The sequence below is a fragment of the Mus caroli genome, chromosome 4 (genome assembly GCF_900094665.2).
Source record: "Mus caroli chromosome 4, CAROLI_EIJ_v1.1, whole genome shotgun sequence".
Lineage (NCBI taxonomy): Eukaryota > Metazoa > Chordata > Mammalia > Rodentia > Muridae > Mus > Mus caroli.
Window position 1 is genome coordinate 133,782,162 of NC_034573.1, and position 20,829 is coordinate 133,802,990.

Genomic DNA, 20,829 nt, shown 5'->3' on the forward strand with positions numbered 1-20,829 from the left:
GATACAATATATTGCTACATTGGTTGTAGTAAAAGCATAATTGTTTCCCACAAAAGTGTCAGAATCAAGTGTAATTCTTCTGTTACAGAGTTGTGTAGGACTCAGTGAATATTTGATTGGATCGGGCAGAATATCAGGGAAAAGCTGTTGAAATAGGCCCTTATATATTACCAGGAGGACCTTGAAGGATCTTTGGCAATGAGAAAGATAAAGTTATCTGAATAACAAGGTTTTCAATGTCACCAGGCCAGTGATTGGACTACTTCTTGGTTTATGTAATTGGGAAGGGGGGGTGTAAGAGGCTTGCTAAAAGTGTTTTAGATGAAATATTTGTTCCTTTGGTTATTCCCTTATCATCCGCATATCTGAAAGCTACAATGAGCTTCAAGGACCCACCAACACTCCAGCAGCTGGCAAGAAGAAGCCTGCTGAAAGATGAAGTCTTGACCATCTCTGCTCTGCAGAAGCTGCCCATGCAACTCTTCCCACCACTCTTCAAGGATGCATTCACCAGCAAACATCCTAACATACTAAGGCAGATGGTAGCAGCATGGCCCTTCCCAACCCTTCCTGTGGGAGCCCTGATTGAGATTCCTCACCTGGAGACCCTTAAAGCTGTGCTTGATCGCCTTGATTTGATAATGTCACAAAAGGATTGACCTATGTATGTGAGTCCAAAGTAGCATGGAGGGATGTGTGTGAATGAGAGCAAGTGAATACAGGTCCAAGTTGAACCAGAGGCTTCTGTTTATAGGGGTCAGTATCATCTAGAATGGAAACAAAGAAGCAGGACTGTGGTGTATGTAGAACAGCAGAGAACAGACGTAGTCTCTATGCAATGAATCTGTCCCTGCCTCTTCCCCAGCCACTAGAGAAATGTAAGATTTCTCTGTTAAATGAAGTGAATTAAGGGAATTTGAATCATGGGTCCTGCAGATTACACATTGTGTCTCCTGTCCTATGAATGTCCTTCTACTTTACCCACAGCAGGTGGAACCTACAAGTGCTTGATTTGCGAGATGCCCACCAGGACTTCTGGGATGGTTGGGCTTGATTACTTCATGAAGTCTGCTCTCAAGATGTCTTTGGCAAGGACCAACCAGTGGGAAATCATCCCATCCTAGGGGGGAAACAGACCATGAGTATAAAAATGAATCTTTCCCTCATGTCCCACCGTCCTTCCAAATACCTAAAATATTTGTATTGGCGGGCCAAGGAGAGAAAAAATGGGATACAGGTGATCTGTGAGAAGTTGGAGTTTGGGGCCATTCCTGCCTATGACCCACTGGATGTTTTGAAGGTTTTTGATGCAGCCTCAATCAAGGAATTTGCAATAAACACACACTGGTATACATATACCCTTGCATCCCTAGCCCCTGGTGTGGGCTGGATGAAAAACCTCCAGAAACTCCTTTTCAAGGAAATCTGCATACCTTGGGATAGGCCTTGGGACCTAGTGATGGAAGCCTGTTGTGTTACAGAGATCTTTTTCCAGATCTTCACACTGCATAAGCTCCAGCATCTCTATTTGAATGTCTACTTCCTGACTGAATGCCTGGACCAAATGCTCAGGTAAGAAAGAACAGAGCTTTATCCAGGGGTGAGCAAAGTATTTTGTTGTTGTTTTGCTTTACATTAAATATGAGATTATATAGTGGCTCACAGCCAGTGTTAAATTTATATAGATGTGAGCTTAGCATAATTGATATAGTACTTTATGCTATTGTTGTATCCCGACTTAGTAAAACCAGACTGTCATGTATGTGTCCATGTTTTAAAAACGGTTTCTTGAGAAATCCTGATGATGGAAAAATTGACCTGTAGAATGTATGAGATGTTACACCACATGTCCTCTCTGTCAACTCTATCCTCAGAACTATATGAACAGTTTCCATCTTCCTCTGACTTCTCATGGGTCAAAGGAAATTTGAGCACAGGAAGGGATTATATAGATGGGAAGTAAGTGAATTACAGTGTTCATAATGAAACCCTATTTACAGAACAGAGTCTGTGTGTGGAAGCTGGAGCACATTGAGATAAATAATAGCAGAACTGGGGATGGTTCTGAGTGTTTCCCAGTTGATCCTTCTTGGTTCTCCTGTTTACATCACCTGTCCCCAAATAGGTTTCATGCTTACCAGTTTGGAGGGACCTGTAGAGGTGAGGCAGTAGCAAACAGTGACTAAAAATGTCCTTCCTAGAAGAGCATGAGAGGATTTGTTAGCTCCTCATCAGGGAGCAACTTGGCCTTGTAATGGTCTGAGAATGACCTTGGGCTAAGGAGGCTCTGCAACCTTGAAGTCACAGCCTTTTCTCTGCCACTATTGAACTTGAGTGAGGTAAAGTCCTTTCTCTCTCTCTCTCTCTCTCTCTCTCTCTCTCTCTCTTTCTCCCTCTCCCCCTCTCCCTCTCCCCCCCCTCTCTCTCTGTCTGTCTCTCTCTCTCTCTCTAGATACTTTGAGAGTCCATTAGAGACCCTTGCTATTACTCACTGCACACTGTCAGAATCAGATATAAGGTTTCTGTCACAGTGTCCAAGCATCCACCAACTCAAACACCTGGACCTCAGTGGTGTCACCTTCATTTTAAGTCATCCATTCCTACAAAGCCTGTTAGAACGACTGACAGCTACTCTGCAGACATTAAAATTGAAGGGCTGTAAGCTCATAGACTGGCAAATCAGTGTCCTCCTGCCTGTGCTGATTCAGTGTTCCCAGCTCACTGAAGTTGATTTTGTGGAGAACTTCTTTCTTTTCCATGGACAGACTGAAGAAGCTGCTACAGCACACTGCCAACCTCACACAGCTGACCCTGGAGAAGTATCCTGCCCCCTGATGAAGTCCATGATGATGGTGTTATTCTAGACAGATTTGTACAACTTTGTTCTGAGTTAATGGACACACTCAAGGGTGTAAGGCAGCCAAAGCAGGTCTACTTTGTGAGTAAGAGGTGTTTCTATTGTCAGAATTTCTGTATCTACAGTTTTGTTGGGAATAGGTAAGGTGAGGTCATTGCTAGGCTCTGACAAATGGAAGGCAGGTCTCAAGTGACTCATTAGAGGCATAGCTCATATGTATTCAAGCATTTTTGGTTGTACTTTGGAAAGATAATTATTTCATTTTCTTTAAATGTCAGTCAAATTCTTCTGATTTGAGGTAGTTGTGTTGAGATGGAAAACCATGAGCTTATTTTCAGCCTAATGTCTACAGTACAGACACACACTTGAACAACAACTATATCTGAAAATTGTAGGGCTGCATTCCAGCACTTTCAGAGTATGAGGAACCGTAGAAGTTGGGAAAGGGATAAATAGAAAGGACATTATAAAGAGCATAATGAACTTGAATAGGAGGGCTCTGTTTCATTCTCCCTGTGGATGGCATCAACCTTTTGGCTCTCCCCTTACTGTTCTACAGTGTATGGACATATTTTTAAGGAGTATAAGTCTGATTGAACCCTGGAGTATTTTTTTATTAGACTCTTATCACAGTTAAGCTGTATCTTTTTATTGGAGATGTCCTGCAGTCTGATTTTATCTTCTACCACCACGATTAGCATTATAATTTCTCACAGGTTTTAATAAATTAGTTTTTAATAAGAATGTTTTTTTTTCTTTTACTGAGTAAGTCTCTGACAACATCATACTTGTGTATTGTGCTTATCCCGATCCAATAATTTTGTGTCCCCTTGTCTTTGCCTCTTCTGCCTCCTAGATCTTTCAGAGTAATGACCCAACATGTTCTTTCCTTGGAGAGAATTTATAATCTTATCCCTCATGAGACCCTATCCAAGATGTTATATGGAATCTTTTGGAGGTGTGGCTCAGAGGTACATAATGCTTGCTGTTTTTCTGAGGAGCAGTGTTTGTTTCCCAGAACCCAAACCCACCTGTATCTCTAATTCCAGGTATCTGACCTTTCCCCCTAGTCTCTAGGGACACTTGTGTAAACCGAACACACTGAAACACAAGAACTCACATACCTAATTAGAACCAAATCAAAACAAATATTTAAAAGTGAAAGTGAATACATTAAAACAAACATTAAATCCCTCCATACATTGGTAAATGGATTGGGATCTTCTGAGTTAACTACAAAAATATAAAATAGTTCCACTGGTGATACACATATACAGTCTTTAGAGCAGAGGATAAGGCTGGAGAATTATGTGTGTTAGTGGTTGAGGGCTATGGCTCCATCTCAGTGATGTATATGTGCTTTGGATTGTTTCAGGAGATATTAAAAAGTAACCCAAGTTCCCTCCTTATACCTGGCTACACTCTGCCCTGAGAATCCCTGCTGCCTCAATGGCTAGCTCCCTGCAACAACCAATCCCAGTCTTCCCAGCTCTGCTTCACTTGTTTCAGAGCTGCCAGTTTCTTTTCAGCGTTAAACCCCTTTTGGTTAGTGATCCCATTTTAAAGTAACCCAGTACATGAAAACTCTCAAAACTTTATCTTCAAATTTGTATATCAATACATTCTCAATTCAGAGGATGCCCACACAATAATTTCAGAGCCAATTGATATTGATACAAACTGGCCACCTAGATTAGACACGCTATCCCAATTATTCTATCCTTTACAATATTAATAGGTACATGTGGCTATTTAAAGCCACTCAGAATCTGGATCATATTTTTCTTGCTCTGTCTTACTTCCTTTTCCCTACCTGTCTCCTCAGTCTCCATCTCTCAACTCTTTTTTTTTTTTTTTTCTGGGAAAGGGTTTCTCTGTGTAGCCCTGGCTGTCCTGAAACTCAATCTATACCACGCTGGCCTCGAACTCAGTAATCTGCCTGCCTCTGCCTCCCAAGTGTTGGGATTAAAGGCCTGAGCCACTATGCCTGGCCCATCTCTCAACTCTTTGCTCCACCTCCCTTTTTCCTGTTCAATCACAGGCTTATTGTTTTATTAATACTTAAAGCAATTGATCAGGGACAATTCTGCTATTCTAGATGAAGATTTTATGGATTCTAGCCATGTCCTTTATGAGGAAGGACAACTTTTAGTACTTTTAGGATGCAGGATTAAATGTTTTACTCTTGAGAAATGGCAGCAGCACATACTCAGCAATCTCTTCCCAGCCCCTGCCATCTTGAATGCCTCTGGAGACAAAAGCCACACAGCTATGTTTTCTTCTTGTTCTTTCCCTCTCTTTCTCTGTCTTTACCCCCCCCCCCATCTTTCTCTGTGTGTGTGTCTGTGTGTGTGTATCTCTGTAGCTCTGGCTGTCTGGAAGTCATTTTGGTGACAAGGGTAGCATCCAAGTCATAAGATTCACAGGCAATCTGCGTATGGGGATTAAAGGTGTGTACTACTGACCTTTCAGAATAGNTGTGGTCTAGCTGTGATAGGATAGGTTTTCTTGGATGGGTAGAAGAGAACCCAGTTTGAGGCAAACAGGATGGGGATGGGAGAAGGAGCTGCAGAGGGGAGACAGGAAGGTGGACATTTGAAATGTAAATAAATAGAGTGATAAATACAATAAATTTTGCTTTTGTCATGGGATATCTTTTTTCTCTGTCTATGACTAATTAAAGCTTACTGTGTACAGCAGTATGACCTGGCATCTATGGTCTTTTAGAATCTGCAATACATCTGGCCAAGGCCTTATGGCTTTTACAATCTCATTTGAGTAGTCATGTATAATACTTATTAGGTATGCCTTAATGTGTTTTTTGGCTGTTTTGTCTTCCAGCTTAATAGTTTATTTTGTTTTGTTTTAATTCAGTGGTTTTTTTTTTATTTATGTGACATTAGGACTTTCTATTTTTGTGTGTGTGTCAATTTTTTTTTACATAGAGTGTATTGCTTCAAATATTCTGCACATATTTACTCACTGAGTCCCCAAAACAAACGAGTTATTGTTACCCTTATCATAGTTTTTTTTTCTTTTTTTCTATTAGATATTTTCTTAATTACATTTGAAATTTATCCTTTTTCCTCATTTGCCCTCTGAAAGCCCCCCTAGTCTGTCCCCTCTCCCCCTGCTCACTAAACCACCCACTTCTGCTCCCCTGTTCTGGGATTCCCAAACACTGGTGTATCGAGCCTTCATTAGAGCAAGAGCCTCTCTTCTCATTGATGTCCAACAAGGCCATCCTCTGCTACATATGTGGCTAGAGTCATGCATTCCTCTTTGTGTACTCTTTGGTTGCTGGTTTAGTCCCTGAAATCTCTGGGGGTACTGATTGTTTCATATTGTGATTTCTCCTATGGGACTGCAAACCCTTTCAGCTCCTTGGGTCCTCTCTCCAAGTCAATTGAGTAATTGGGAACCATGTACTCAATCCAATGGATGGCTTTGAACATCCACTTCTGTATTTGTCATGTACTTTCAGAGCCTCTCAGGAGACAGCTATATCAGGCTGCTTTCAGCAAGCACTTGTTGGCATCCACAATAGTGTCTAGGTTTGGTAACTGTATATGGGATGGATCCCCAGGTGGGACAGTCACTGAATGGCCTTTCTTTCAGTTTCTGCTTCAAACTTTGTCTCTGTATCTCCTCCCATGGGTATTTTGATTCCCCTTATATGAAGGAGTGAAGCATTGACTGTAGTCTTCTTTTTTCTTGAGCTTCATGTGGTTTGTCAATCGTATCTTACATATTCTGAACTTCTAGTCTAATATTCACTTACCAGTGAGGGCATACTATGTGTGTTCTTTTGTGATTGGGTTAACTAACTCAGGATGATATTTTCTAGTTCTATCCATTTGCCTAAGAGCTTCATGAATTCATCGTTTTTAATAGCAGTGTAGTATGCCATTGTGTAAATGTTCCATATTTTCTGTAACCATTCTTCTGTTGAAGGACATTTGGGTTCTTTCCACCTTCTGGCTATTGTAAATAAGGCTGCTATGAACATAGTGTAGCATGTGTCCTTATTATATGTTTGAGCATCTTCTGGGTACATGCCCATAAGTGATATAGTTGGGTTCTAAGGTAGTACTATGTTCAATTTTCTGAGGAACTCCAAAACTGATTTCCAGAGTGGTTGTACAAGCTTGCCATCTCACCAATAGTGGAGGAGTATTCCTTTATCCACATCCTCATCAACATCTGCTGTCACCTGAGTTTTGATCTTAGCCATTCTGACTAGTGTGAGGTAGAATCTCAGGGTTGTTTTGATTTGCATTTCCATGATCACCAAGTATGTTGAACTCTTCTGTGATCTTGTTGAAAGCTTTTTGTGGCTATTTGACCTGTGCATACTTTTTTACATAGTGATTATTCTTAGATTTCATCTTTTCAAAGTGTCCAAATTTCCCAGACATTTTGTGGCAGGAACTTTTCTTTAAACAGTGTATCAGTTTCTTCTATCATATATTTTACACATGAGATTCTCTTGCCCATCTCTTATGCCTTGGCCTCCCAAAAGCTCATATTAAAGTTATATGTGACCATGCTTGCCTTTGCTCCCATTCATGAGTTCCTTAAGTGCATATACTTTGTGCTGGGCTAGACTTTTCTGAAATAGCTCTTTCTGACTGGGTTGCTGAGAGAAAGATGAAATTTTAGAACCTACACATCATGTAAAATATACCAGAAAGTTGTTTTTGAGTCTGAAAGGCTGCCTGAGGCTGAGAACAAAGAGGAACAGGCCCAGGCATGTTCTAGCAGACCTGTTGTTAAGAATTCCTAAGAACAGCTTGACCACAAAGATAAAAAAAAAGGGGGGTGCAAGGACAGAACAGGGCTATCTCGGCTAAGTCAACACCATCTGGCCCAGCACCTCCCTGTGCCCGCTGACTTCCTGACTCAGTTCAGAGTCATATATTAACCAGATGTTCCACTGACCTAGATAAGCACCTGGTCCTCAGACTTCCTGACGCCCCGATCTACACATGCACTTTTACTGATGTATAACTATTCTGTTGAAGTTTAAATTGTCCAATCGTGTGAAACCATGCCAATTACTTCCCCAGCCCCAGACCATTTTCTATAAAAACCCCTAGCTTTTGAGCCTCAAGACCAACATCCGTGGTCTCCTGTGTGAGATACCTGTCAGTCTGGAGCTCCATCATTAAACTACCTTGTGTGTTTGAATCAAGATGGTCTCTCATGATTCTTCAAGTTGTGCATGAATTTCTGATCTTCATGCCACAAATGCTTGAGTTCTGGGGTGACGGGCATATTTAACCATATCAAATGCTGGAGAAAGTGACCCTTGGGTTTGTAATTGTTTTTTCAAAAACTCTTCCTACTCTGCTACATATTTAGAATCATTGCCTAATATTAATGGATGCATGCCATCCTTCTGTCTCAAACTTTTTAGTCACTAAAGTAACAGATGACAGACAGAGCTCCCAACTTAGGTATTCTATATTTCAGAACAGATTTCACAGTTGTAATTATGAGATCCCGGCTTAGAGTGTTTCTACCTGGAAGGTAAGGCCCCTGGACGTTCCCTAAGCTTGTTTTCCCTGACCTCTAAAAATTCAGCCAGAAAGAAGCTCTTTGTTCTCTATAGCCAGCAAAAAGCCTTTTTGTTTCTGTGCCTTACAGCCAGAGATGTGATAACTGTAGGAAGATCTACAAGTACATGGAGATAGACACCAGAGAGGAGGCTGCAGCTCATCCCCCCCCCCCACACACACCAGAAAGGAGCTGTAGCCAACTCTCCTCCCAACTCCTCAAAAATCTCCTCTAAACTCTTCCCAACTCCTTCCAACTCTCCTCCCAATTCCTCAGCTAACTGTTAAAAGCCCCCTACTGTCACCACTCAGGGTCAAACTTCCCTGCCCTACACTGCAGAGGGACTTCATCCTCGGCTAGTTGATAATAAAACCTCTTGCAGTTTGCATCAGGTGTCGTTTTCTCTCAGGACATTGGGGTGTTGGCCAGCTCATTTTGGGACTTAAGTGGATGCCCAGCTTCGGGTGTCTTACATAAGATGTTTGTACAAGATTCTCTGAAGATTTATTTTTCCAAGAGGTTTGGTGTGGCTGTCCCTACTATCAAAAATAAAGGAACACCAACTTGCCTTACACTCAGAATTATGTGAGACACAGGCAAATAGAACTCAGCCTGGTGCGTTTGATCTAAACTGTCATCCCTGTAGGAAGGCCGAGGTAGGGGGATTCCTCAGAGTTGGTGTTTTAAATCAATCTAAGACTTAGAAAGGGACTGTGTTTCAAAGACACATCTAAGATTGAGTAATGAAGTATCAAATAAATAAGTAAAATAAACCAGTGTTGGGCAGGACTCAGGCATCCAATTAAATGGCAGTTATTAGTTTGCAGGTAGATCTGGAAGACAGATTTATGAGAGATAGGTGTCTCACTGTGTAAGCTCCCCTAGCCTGAAGTAGGCTGGTATAGACCAGGCCATCACTTAGGTGGGGCCACCTGCTGTGCAGCTTTCAACTGGGCTGGCTTCTTCTGACTGGCTCCTCTTTGAAGTAACAATTGCCCTGCTCTTTTGCTACCAGCTGAGAGGCTGAACCTGTCTTTCCAAGATGTTCCTGAGATAGCTGACTACCTGTGGAACTGGCAGACTAGTGCTAACAACTTGGCAACAATTCATCAAGAAGCCTGGCGACTGAGTTCTGACTGAATGGCTCCAGGCACCAAGAGTGGACTGGTCAGGGGATGGGCCTTCCCCCTTTGTAAGCACAGTTTCTGAGTAAAATTGTGGGCCTTGAACAGGAAAGTTGTCTAGGTCTCCATTAATCTCTCTCACCATCTAAGTCTTTTTTAGCCCCAGCCTGCCTCCCAGGTGTACCTGGTTAAAGTAGGCTGCGGGCTGGTATACAACATCACTGCTTCAGAAAGAGAGAAGTCTCTGGGTGTAGAGAATCTGAGACTCACTCCTAGGTCCTGGGTTTATGTTCTTCTAATCAGCCCGCACTGCCTGTAGATCACCTTCCTCCACTGGCATACTCCATCAGATCTAGAATCATTAGAAAGGAGATGGGACAGAACACAAATTCAGAGTCATTTAAGAACTGGATGAAAACACAAGGCCCCTAATGAAGGAGCTAGAGAAAGAACCCAAGGAGCTAAAGGGATTTGCTACCCTATAGGATGAACAAAGATATGAACTAACCAGTAACCCCCAGAGCTGTGTCTCTAGTTACATATGTAGCAGAGGATGGCCTAGTTGGCCATCAATGGGAGGAGAGGCCCTTGGTCTTGCAAAGATCATATGCCCCAGTACAGCGGAATGCCAAGGCCATTAAGTGGGGTTGGTTGGGGAGCAGGGTGGGTGGAGGGTATAGGGGGAAAGCAGAAGAGTTCTGACAAAGATATGCCCTGGTATAGGGAGACTAGTGAATTAGAAACAGTTTGGACCTGTTGCATCTACTTTAAGGGAACGGGCAAACAGATGCAAACAGATGGCATGATTTTACAAGGGTTTGCTGGTGCTGGCATCCACTCCAGGAAAGTATCAATAATTGTTGTCCTGAATATTGAGCCAGTCAGGCAGGGTGTAATTTAGAGTTGTTGTATATGCCTTAATAGTAAGTGGTAGACAGAAGTTTCTGGAATTGAACTCTGGTCCTCTGAAAATACATAGTGTTTTATAAGCACCTAAGCTATCAGACCAGTATTCAAAAGTTTTTTGAAGAAAAGTTCTCAATATGTAGACATGGCTGGCCTGGAAGTTGTTATATAGACCTGGATGTCTCCTAAAATATCATGATCCATTTGCTATTCCTGTTGGAACATTGAAATTAAAAATGTGTCCACTAGTGATTTGCTAATTATTTGTTTGTCTTTCTTTCTGGTGTTTTGTTTGTTTGCAGAGGCTAGACTCAATGAAATGATAATAACCTTTGTGACACTTTAGTCGACATTCTGTATTAGAGCCCAGTCTTTTTCTGAAATAACCCCAAATCTCTGACTGTCCTGTAACTTACATGTATATCAGCTTGGCCTCAGATTCATACAGACCTATCTGCCTCTACCTCTCGGATGCTCATATTAAAGTTACATTCGACCATTTCAGGCCTTGCTCCCATTCTTGATTTCCTTAACTCTATCCATTGTGTTGGGCTAGAGTTTTCTGAAAAAGCCCCTTTTGACAGAGATCCAAAGGTACTGTCTCTTTTCTAACACAGTTTTTCAATTGTTTGAAAAATAGTTTTGGAAAGCCCACTCTGGTTGCAACCTTGCTAGATAGCCAAAGATGTGCTTTAATTTCTGATCCTCATGCCACAAATGCTTGAATTCTGGGATGACAGGCATATCTAAATGTATCTAGTTTATGCAATGCTGAAGAAAGTGACCCTGAGTTTGTAATTTATTTTCAAAGTCTCTTTGTATGCTGCTACATATTGACAACCTATGCCTACCAGAAATGGATGCAAGCCATCCTCCTGCCACAGCCATTTGAGTAGCTAACAAAGCCAATAACTGATGGAGCTCCTAACTTAGGTATTATATATGCCAGAACAGATTTCACAGTTTTAACAATTTTTTTCCACAAGCTTCTCTAAAGTGTTTTTTTTTTTTTTTTGGCGGGGGGGGGGTTATATTCAGAAGTATGTGGGACACAGGCGAATAAAGCTCAGCCTCCTAACTCAGCCTTCTTCCTACTAGGATGACAATTTAAAGCCAACCCACCAGGCTTGAGCATATCTTGGGATCATTTTGAGGATACCTACATAGATTTTCATTCCTGACTCCAGCCAGAAACTTCTTTCATTCTCTATGGGCATCCCTTGAGGAAATTCAGGGTTTTAAATGGTCTCAGCCGATTCATAGAATCTCATACACAACACCCTGTTTTTGTTTTGTTTTTATTTATTTTGTTTGTTTAAAAAAAGAAAATACCCTGGTATGGACATGCACTTATTTAATCTCATGTCTCTAGTGACTCTACAAAGGAAAATAAGACAGGTAACAAGCAAGTGAGGCAAAGGTCCATGGCATTAGGTCCAGACACAGTGGCCAGCATTGATTTTAAATGACCTAGAATAAGGAGACTGTGATAAGTTCCAGAGAGAATATCCTCTTCTTAGAAGCCTGCTGTGAGTCACCTCAATATCCTAAAGAAGCTGCACCACACACGAAAGTTGGGAGACCCCCATGAGGACCTGTCATAGGGAACCAGGGGATAGTGTTAGGAAATATGTCTCTGAATAAGTGAAGCTCATCTTAGTCAATTTATAAACTCTTCTGGAAGTTTGAAGAACTAGATAGCTTCAGGTCACATCATCTCATTTTTATATTGGGTCTCTGAGTGTTCATATGTTGTAAATAATGTCTTCTAGCAAAGGTTAAATGCAAGGACATTGTTCCTGAAATGTGCCTGCTTTGGTATTCTCTTGGTCTTCATTTTTCTTGACTGCTGAAGAAACCTGTCTCCTCATCCAATTGATCTCCATATCTAACTCAGTTTTTCTGATATGTATGTACTACTTATTTGTTTCCAACATATTGAGCACATTGTGAAACCCAGTGCTTTGGGTCCCATTCCTGTGACCTGTTCCTGGGATGCAAGGAACTGCTCAAATCTGAGATTGACTGAATTATGGTGAGGAGGAATGAAGAAACCAGATACAGGTGCAGAAATCCTGGGAATGGGTAGGCTTTGTACTCTGATAGGGACATACCAGCCACCCAGAAAGTCAATACATGGGGGTTGGAGAGATGGCTCAGTGGTTAAGAGCACCAACTGCTCTCCTGAAGGTCCTGAGTTCAAATTCCAGTAACCACATGGTGGCTTACAACCATCTGTAACAAGATCAGATTCCCTCTTCTGGAGTGTCTGAAGACAGCTACAGTGTACTTACAAATAATCAATAAATAAATCTTAAAAACGTAAAAATAAAACAAAGTTAACACATTTATTATAAGCAGTCAACAAAGAAGAACAATACCCTCATGGAAGTTTGCCTCTATTGTAACATACTCAATCTACAATAATCCTAGAGAATAAAAGCATGCTTGACACTTCTTGCAGATGGTACATTCATTCACTAGCTCAGAGGAATATCTTGCATTTTTATTGTTTATCTCAGACCTTTACATGATTGACAAATCCATGCTCCTTTAACCAAGGGAAATTCAACTAAGATTTCATCCATCCCCAATATTAAGCTTGCATTTCTCTGTTCCACAATCAACCTTACAGGGGTGTGTCTTCCAAAGAGCAACGTTGGGTCTTTGGATCATAAACATAGTATCTACCACATTTAGAACATGGGTTTGTAACAAAGGCGATATCCTTGGGCTGTCTTTTGGCCCTGAGTATATCCAGGAGTTCGGGACAAAATTGTTCTAATCTGTATGATAGTATTAAACCCCTGTCATCATAGCACTCAAGAGGGGCAGGGTATAGCTCATAGCTCAGCTGAGTCAGCTTGGATATGTGCTGTAGAAGTTGTTTCAGGAACAGCAGAGAGAGTTCATTTTCCCANAAACTGACATCTGTGAGGTGGGAACATTGACTTAGGGCAGGCAGCAGGGCATTGAAATGAGGTTTCCCCATATTACATGACTTTAATGCCAAGCATTCCAGGGTATGTTTAACCCTCTCAAGGAGAAACCCGAGAGGATCAAGGCATAAATGATTTAAAGGTATATCAATAAGGTACAAACATTTTAGCTCAAAAATATTCAGGCAATAGGGCAGGTAATCCAAGTCTGACTGTGAGAGTTCACAGTTACTGATGCAAAATGATACCAATGGCTTCTTCAGGCACCTGGGGAGAGAAGAAATGATTGCTTTCTGGCAAATGTTGTTGAAAAGGGTTGATAGGTTTGGCAACTAAGCAGATGACACTTCTCCCAAACTATTCTGAGTATATATTGTGGTCAACCCTCCACCCAGGACATGTCCTTCTATTATCTGCTCACACATCTCAGACCATTCTAGTTTGAGGCCTGTAGATATCAACATATTCATGATTCAGTGCCTTGCTGGAAACTACAGCAATGGATATTTCAGGTTAACATGATATATATAGGAATGACTTCTTATCCCAAACAAAGTTGAACAACTTCTTTGTGCTATTGTTAAGAGTTCTCAGAGGTTTTGTTCCTCCAAGGTCCATAATCCTGTCTTCACCTTGAAACATAATGTTGCATATTTCTCATCTAGTCAACCTGTTTCTGGACTCAAATCCTTTCACACATGAGCAATAAGAGACATGCTTATGCCTGGAAATACATATCTTAACACAGGGCTCATCTGCTCAGATATGCTATGTCTCTAACAATGCTAGGTTTATGCTGTCCAGATCATAAAGCACTCCATAGCGTTCAAAAGACAAAACAAAATAAACAAAACAAAAGAAATGAAGGTAAAAAGAAAAGAAAACAGATGTGTTTTATCTGGTGTATGACATGACCCCCTCAGTCCTACCTTACCTGAGGAATTCATTCAGGTTGCCATATATAAAGTAGACATCATTTACACAGAGTTTCTGGAGACAGGGAAACGTGGGAAGTTGAGAAACCAATGTGATCATTTTTCCCTCACACATTTCAGAATCACCCATACTGAGGGAATCTGTGATGTGATCAAGTGTGAGTTCAAGAAGATTGTCCATCTGTCTCAGGTAGGGATTAAGAAAAGCCAAATCTTCTAGGCAAAGAGAATACAGCTCCAGCTCCTGTATACAATCTGCATTTACAATTTTGAAGATTTCTATCACTGTGTCTTTGGTTAAGGTTTCAATTACCAGCTTTCTGCAGAGTAGATGAATGGAATCTTTTCTCTGCTGGGCCCACTCCAACAAGTATGTGGCAGAATCATCAAGTCTGCCCTTCATGACAGAGAGTTCAGTTGTTACCCTCAATTCTTTCTTTACCCCACAGTCAGGGTTGTTCTGCACTGGATGCTTCTGTGTCATTAACTCTGGTAAGTCTTCAGCTTCATGGGATCCAGGCCATATCCCACAAAAATCATGCTGTTCATCTCTCCATTTGAGTACTCTGAGTTTGCACCTACTGTTGAAGAAATGAGTATAATTTTCAGAAGGTAAGAGAAGACACATCTTATAGTCTGATTCTCTTTCACATATCACACTTTAGCAGTTTCTTCTAAAACTTTGCTTTGTCTTGTGCCTAGAATCAAACTCTGAGCCTTGTGCTCAAGAAATGAATAGCATTCTTTGCAAGAGGGGCATCTTTAGTCCTGTCTTATTTCTCTTCATTCCAAGCCCCTTAATCCCAATGTCATTTCACTTGTACCTTTAAGGGATGCAGGTAAACCTATTTTTCATTGGGTATGTCTACTCTTTTCTGTGTATTACATTATTATTTGCCCAGAGATATGAGACATAGACCAAGCCTCTACACCCCTCTAAACCTCTACACCCAGAAGATAATAGTCCAGACTGTGGGTTGAAGAAAGAATTGATGATCAGAACCCTCTGATCCACACTCAAGCAAATATTATCTGTTTCTAGTTGCTCCTTCTCAGCCACTTAGAGAATCTTCCTCCAACCCCAGCAAATCTTGCCTACCTGGAGCAAACCTTTTGTGCAAGAAGTATATCTAGTCCATCAAGAACAGCCTTCAAAGTCTTCAGGTTGCAGTTGTTTGTCAGTGCTCCTACAGAAAGGTATGGGAAGGGCCACATAGGTATCATGGCCTTCAAGATCTTTGTATGACCATTAATGAAGGCCTCCTCAAATATCACTGGGAACAGCATATTGGGCAGGCGCTTGAGAGCAGAAATGATCAAAGCCTCCTCCCTCAGTAGCCTCTGTCTTGCCAGTTTCACCAGGGTGGATGGGGAGTAGACACTAACTGCTTCTTCTTCTTCTGAAGAGTCATCCTAGGGAAGCAGAGAAAAATACCATTAATGACAAGAAACTTAGGAATCCCTTCTGCTCACAGAGAGAAGTGTGAAGGCTAGATTAATATTGATAAGAATTCAGAACTCAGTTTACCAATTTGAGCACCTTCAGTTTTTTTCTTTCTTCCTTTAGGTAATGTCTTTACAGAACTATGTATATCCTTAGCTGTGCTGAAATTTGTTTTATAGACCACACTGGCCTGGACCCTACAGAAATTTGTTTGCCTGTACTTCCCAAGTGCTGAGATTAAATGTGTGTTCCATCACTGCTCAGCCTATGCCATCATAGCATTTTTAATCCAGAACTGCTTGGATTGGCCTGTGTTGGTTTTAAAGCCCTAACTGTCTCTGGTGTTGTGAAGCATCTCCAAAGTATCCTAGTTCCCAAAAGCCACATCCTATTGCAGCCAGAGCTGGGGTGAATATATTCCACTGGGAAGGCATCACCAGGAACTCTGAAGACTCAGCCATTTGTTGGATGATGAATAGACTGTGTTTAGTTCTCCAGGGCCTCAAAAAAAAAAAAAAAAGCAAAGGAAACAGTTTCCAAATTTTCCACAATTATCTATTTATCCAGCTACACTGCATGGAATAAGTCATGGCATCTTTGAAATCCCAATCATTAGTAATTGGCATCAATTTTGATTATGACCCATACAGGTCTTTTGGAGAATATTTTGGTAAAGTTCCAAGTTTCAGGTTTATAAACTACAGAGCTAAATAGAGTGGGAAAGAAAAATCTAAAGTCAGTAATCTTTCAGTAGCCACTGGCATGGTCTGTAACTCTTTATAAAGCATCCATAAAAAAGAGACTATGCGCCTGGCATGGTGGCCCACGCCTTTAATCCCAGCACTTGGGAGGCAGAGGCAAGTGAATTTCTGAGACTGAGTCCAGCCTGGTCTACAAAGTGAGTTCCAGGACAGCCAGGGATACACAGAGAAACCCTGTCTCTAAAAACAAATGACCCAATTAATAATTAGGTATAATTTAGAACACATGTTGGTAGTCTGGTTAAGCAGTCCTCACATGGTTGAGGCAGGAGAATCTCTGAATTTCACGTTTGGCAATTTTTTTTTTTAATTTACATTCCAGCCATTGTTCACCCCCACTACAGTTCCTCTTCCCAGTTTCCACAAAGAGGGTGCTCTCCTTCTCCGCCAAACTCCATCCTTGGCATCTCCCTTTTCTAGGGCCTCAAGTCTACAGAATAAGGCACATTTTCAACCACTGAAACCAGACAAGGCATTCCTCTACCCTGTATGTGCTGGGGCCTTTGGAACAGCCTGTGTATGCTGCCTGGCTGTGTGGCTCAGTCTCTGGGAGCTGCCAGGTGTCTATGTTAGTTGAGACAGGTGGTCTTACTTGGGGGTCATCCTCCTCTTCAGCTTCTTTAATCCTTCCCCTAATTCAACCAAAGAAGAAACTCAAATAATGCAGAAGCACTTAAAAAATATTCAAATCCTTAATCATTATGAAATGCAAAAAACAAACGACCTTAAGATTCCACCCTAGAATAATCAGAATGGTTAAGATTAAAAATCAAGTGACTGCACATTCTAGTGAGAGTGTGGAGAAAGGGGAACATGACTCCATTGCTGGTGAAATTGCAAACTGGTGCAACCATAATGGATACCAATCTTGTGGTTTCTCAGAAAATTGGAAACAGTTATACCTGAAGACCCAGTTATACCACTCTGGAGCATATACCCAGAAGATACCCAACAATACCACAAAGAAATATGCTCCACTATATTCACAGCAGGATTATTTGTAATAGCCAAAAACTCAAAATGACATGCATGGTATATACTAATTGGTAAGTGAGTATTAGGCAAAATATACAGAATATCCAGAACACAGGCCAGGGAATGTTATGTTGAAAGAACTCATCTTACAGAGAGAGAGAGGGGGGAGAAGGGGGAGAGGGGGGAGAGGGGAAAAGGGGGAAGAGGGGGAGAGGGAGGGGAGAGGGAGAGGGGGAGAAATATAGAGAGAAATATATAGAGAGAGACAGAGAGAGAACTAGCAAGTAAAAAATTATGTGAACAAAATTTCAAGTGAGGACAAAGCTAGACTAGGTTGCATCAGATGAGGTATTCTTATGAAGCTGAAAGACTTACTTGATCTAGACACTGGTGACAGAAGAACTGCATAGTCAGACTGAGGTAGGCTGTGATTCCAACCTCCAAGAACCCAAGGGTTTCTCTGCCTGCTATGACCCTTTATATAATTTTCAGCTGAAGCCTCCCTTTGTGGCCACACCCCCCCAAGCCAAAGTAGGCCTCTGATTCAAAAACTGAGTCTCCACCCACTTGCTCATATTCAGATTTGGATGGTTTAGATAATTTGGATCAGATCTCTACTCAAGAATAATCTTAGTCCAGAATGATAGTCCATAACTTGTTTGTTGAAGACAAGTGTTTGAGCATGATGCCATTAATCACAGTAATTGCAAAGTGGAGGCCTGTAGATCTCTGAGTTCAAGACAACTCTTATCTACAAGCATATGGCCCTGACCAAACTCATTTTGACTATAAATTGTGACCAACCGCAAGGACACTGACTTCTGTTTTCTGAACATACAACTGTTAAGTGTTAGGCCTGTGAGTATCACCATGGGGATGATTCAGGGTATGGGAAGAAACCACAGAAATGGCTGTATCAAGGCAATGTGGCGCATGTAGAAAGGTCTCTTGCATCCTCAATAAGCACTCACCCTTATGCCAGTCCCTTTCCAGTGATTCATTTGTTTCGTCCTCCATGTTCCAGCACTTCTGTCCTGTGTAGGCTTTGCAAACATTCATTTGCAAACATTCATTTGAGTTTGATTCCTTCTTCTTTGATTTCTGACACTGTCTCACCACACAGCCCAGACTTGTCTTAGAGTATAGAGCATACTGTCTCAGTGTGCAAATATCGCAGCTACACACAGCAAGAAAGAGAGAGCAGAAAGGAGAGGAGGGAGAGCAATGCAAGCTGAAGATATTCACTGGCATGTCTATCTCAGATTCCCAGTCTTCAGGGTAATCTTATAGAGTCACATGGCTCCAGAGCTGCTAGAAGAACTTACATATCTTGGTTCAGGTTTAAATTTCAGACAGTCTGGATGGGCAGCCAGGTGGTCACTAGTAACAGACCTTCTACATGATTCTCCAAATTAGTGTAATAAAGCCCAGTGTCCACAGGAGCTTGTAATAACTTCAAAAGTAAAGACAGATGCCATACATTTCAGAGATTCTCTTCACTCAGTCCTTGGAAGACTCAATCTGTAGAAAGCAGAACCTATGTTGTTGGGCATACCATAGTAGTACTGCCTCTTTTGAGGGCCTTAATAGGTGATCAGTGTCTTTTTGCCATGACAAGAGGCTGGTCACATTCCCTTCTCCTGAATAACCTTTCCAAAGGGAAATGAGATTCAAAGAAGTAGGCTTTGGTACCTGGTGGGACAAAGGTTAATTGTATCTGGGTTTGTTCTTGTGGGAGCTCCATATCCTGAGACTGATAAGTGTTTGGACTTGAGACAGCTAGAGAGTACAACAGGGCACACTGAGTTCTCTAGTATTGCAGATCAGGGACTCTGGGCTTCTGAATGGGGGAGACTAAATTATAGCATGAATATATGGTAACTGAGTGTTTTACCAGACCCCTTATGACTCTGTGGACAGCTATGCTGAATAATGCTTGTGCACACAGAGAGCATAATGGTAGGCCAAGGCAGCCCAAGACACAGGACCAGCATCTTCATTCTAGTCCTTTCAGCAGGCAGATACTAGGCAGGAAACTGCAAGTGTAGTTCAATCCTGAAGAAATCACCAGACTTGCCAATTGGTCTCAGGAGTAGCCACAGAAGCATCAAGCTGGCACAGGTACCTCATGAGCAGTTCTTGGCAAATTTCTCTCAATAGTGACATTATCACAAGCTAACCTCAGCATTGCTATGTAAGTCAAACCAAAACATGGGTGCTGTTAGTGAAAAATAGTGTGGAAGAGCCATCCAAAACAAAGGTCAATGCTGGTCTCCCACTGTTTGTGGGGTTACATTAACTCCTTTATCAAGTATCCTTTACTTGTCTGCTATGTCAAAGCAACCTTTCACCTGTGTCTGCTTCAGGTAAACATTCTCTCCTGTGTCTGCTCCAGCCAAACTTTTTCCACCTTGGCCTGCCTCAGGAAAGCAATCTTCCTAGTGTTTGCTTTAGTAAGACAACTTTTCACCTGTGTAGCCCAGCAAAACATCATTTTATATAACGAACTTTCCAAAGAAACTAGAAGTTTCCACTTACAAGAGGTAGAGGCAGGAAGATCTCTGAGCTGGAGGCCAACCTTTTCTACAGAGCAAGTTTTAGGACAGCCAACATTACCCAAATAAATTTCCAAAAGAAAGATAGAGGGAAAGAAACAAAGAAGGACCCCCCAAAACAAATCCAAACTAAAGAATACTTTTAAAATGAAAATCACCTATAAATATTTAATCACAGATGCTCTCGTCTGCTGTGCATAAATAAAATACTGCTTAGAAATCATCTTTATTTTGATTTTAGTACACACACACACACACACATATATATATGATTATATATATATATTCATTTACTATATATATTCATTCACACACATATATATATATGAATATATATATATATATATATATTCATTTACTTCTTCATTCATTACGTTTCTGGGGTGATAATCTCATTTATCACACTTTAAAGTTTTCTAATTTTTAAGTATGTGTATGTGTGTGTCTTTAATGAGAAATGTTCACATGGATGAAACTTCCCAGAGGCTAAAGGAGTTGGATCCCTCTGGATTTAGAGTTTTAGGTGGTTGTGAGGTACCTCATAGGCAAACTGGGGACTTTAGTTGAATCCTCTAACGATCAGTCTCTGCTCTAAACACCTGAGTCACCTGTCATCTCACAAATATTAATGAAGGTATAGCATCTGTACTGGCTAGTTTTGCATCAACTTGACACAGCTGGAGTTATCACAGAGAAAGGAGCTTCAGTTGAGGAAAGGCCTCCATGAGATCCAACTGTAAGGCATTTTCTCAATTAGTGATAAAGGGGGGAAAG

General features: G+C 41.3%; 1 protein-coding gene and 1 pseudogene across 1 annotated transcript; one reads left to right on the forward strand and one right to left on the reverse strand.

Annotated features, from left to right (window-relative positions):
- The first annotated feature begins 341 nt into the window (after window positions 1-341).
- LOC110293707 lies at window positions 342-3,025 on the forward strand (annotated as a pseudogene).
- Window positions 3,026-12,769: 9,744 nt separating this feature from the next.
- LOC110293209 (oogenesin-3) lies at window positions 12,770-17,947 on the reverse strand. Its single transcript, XM_021161041.1, has 4 exons — window positions 17,876-17,947; window positions 15,420-15,733; window positions 14,320-14,901; window positions 12,770-13,652 (listed from the first exon to the last, which is right to left on the reverse strand). The coding sequence occupies exons 1-4, from the start codon at window positions 17,906-17,908 to the stop codon at window positions 13,076-13,078; spliced, it is 1,506 nt and encodes a 501-aa protein (XP_021016700.1). The 5' UTR covers window positions 17,909-17,947; the 3' UTR covers window positions 12,770-13,075.
- Between the last annotated feature and the right edge of the window lie 2,882 nt (window positions 17,948-20,829).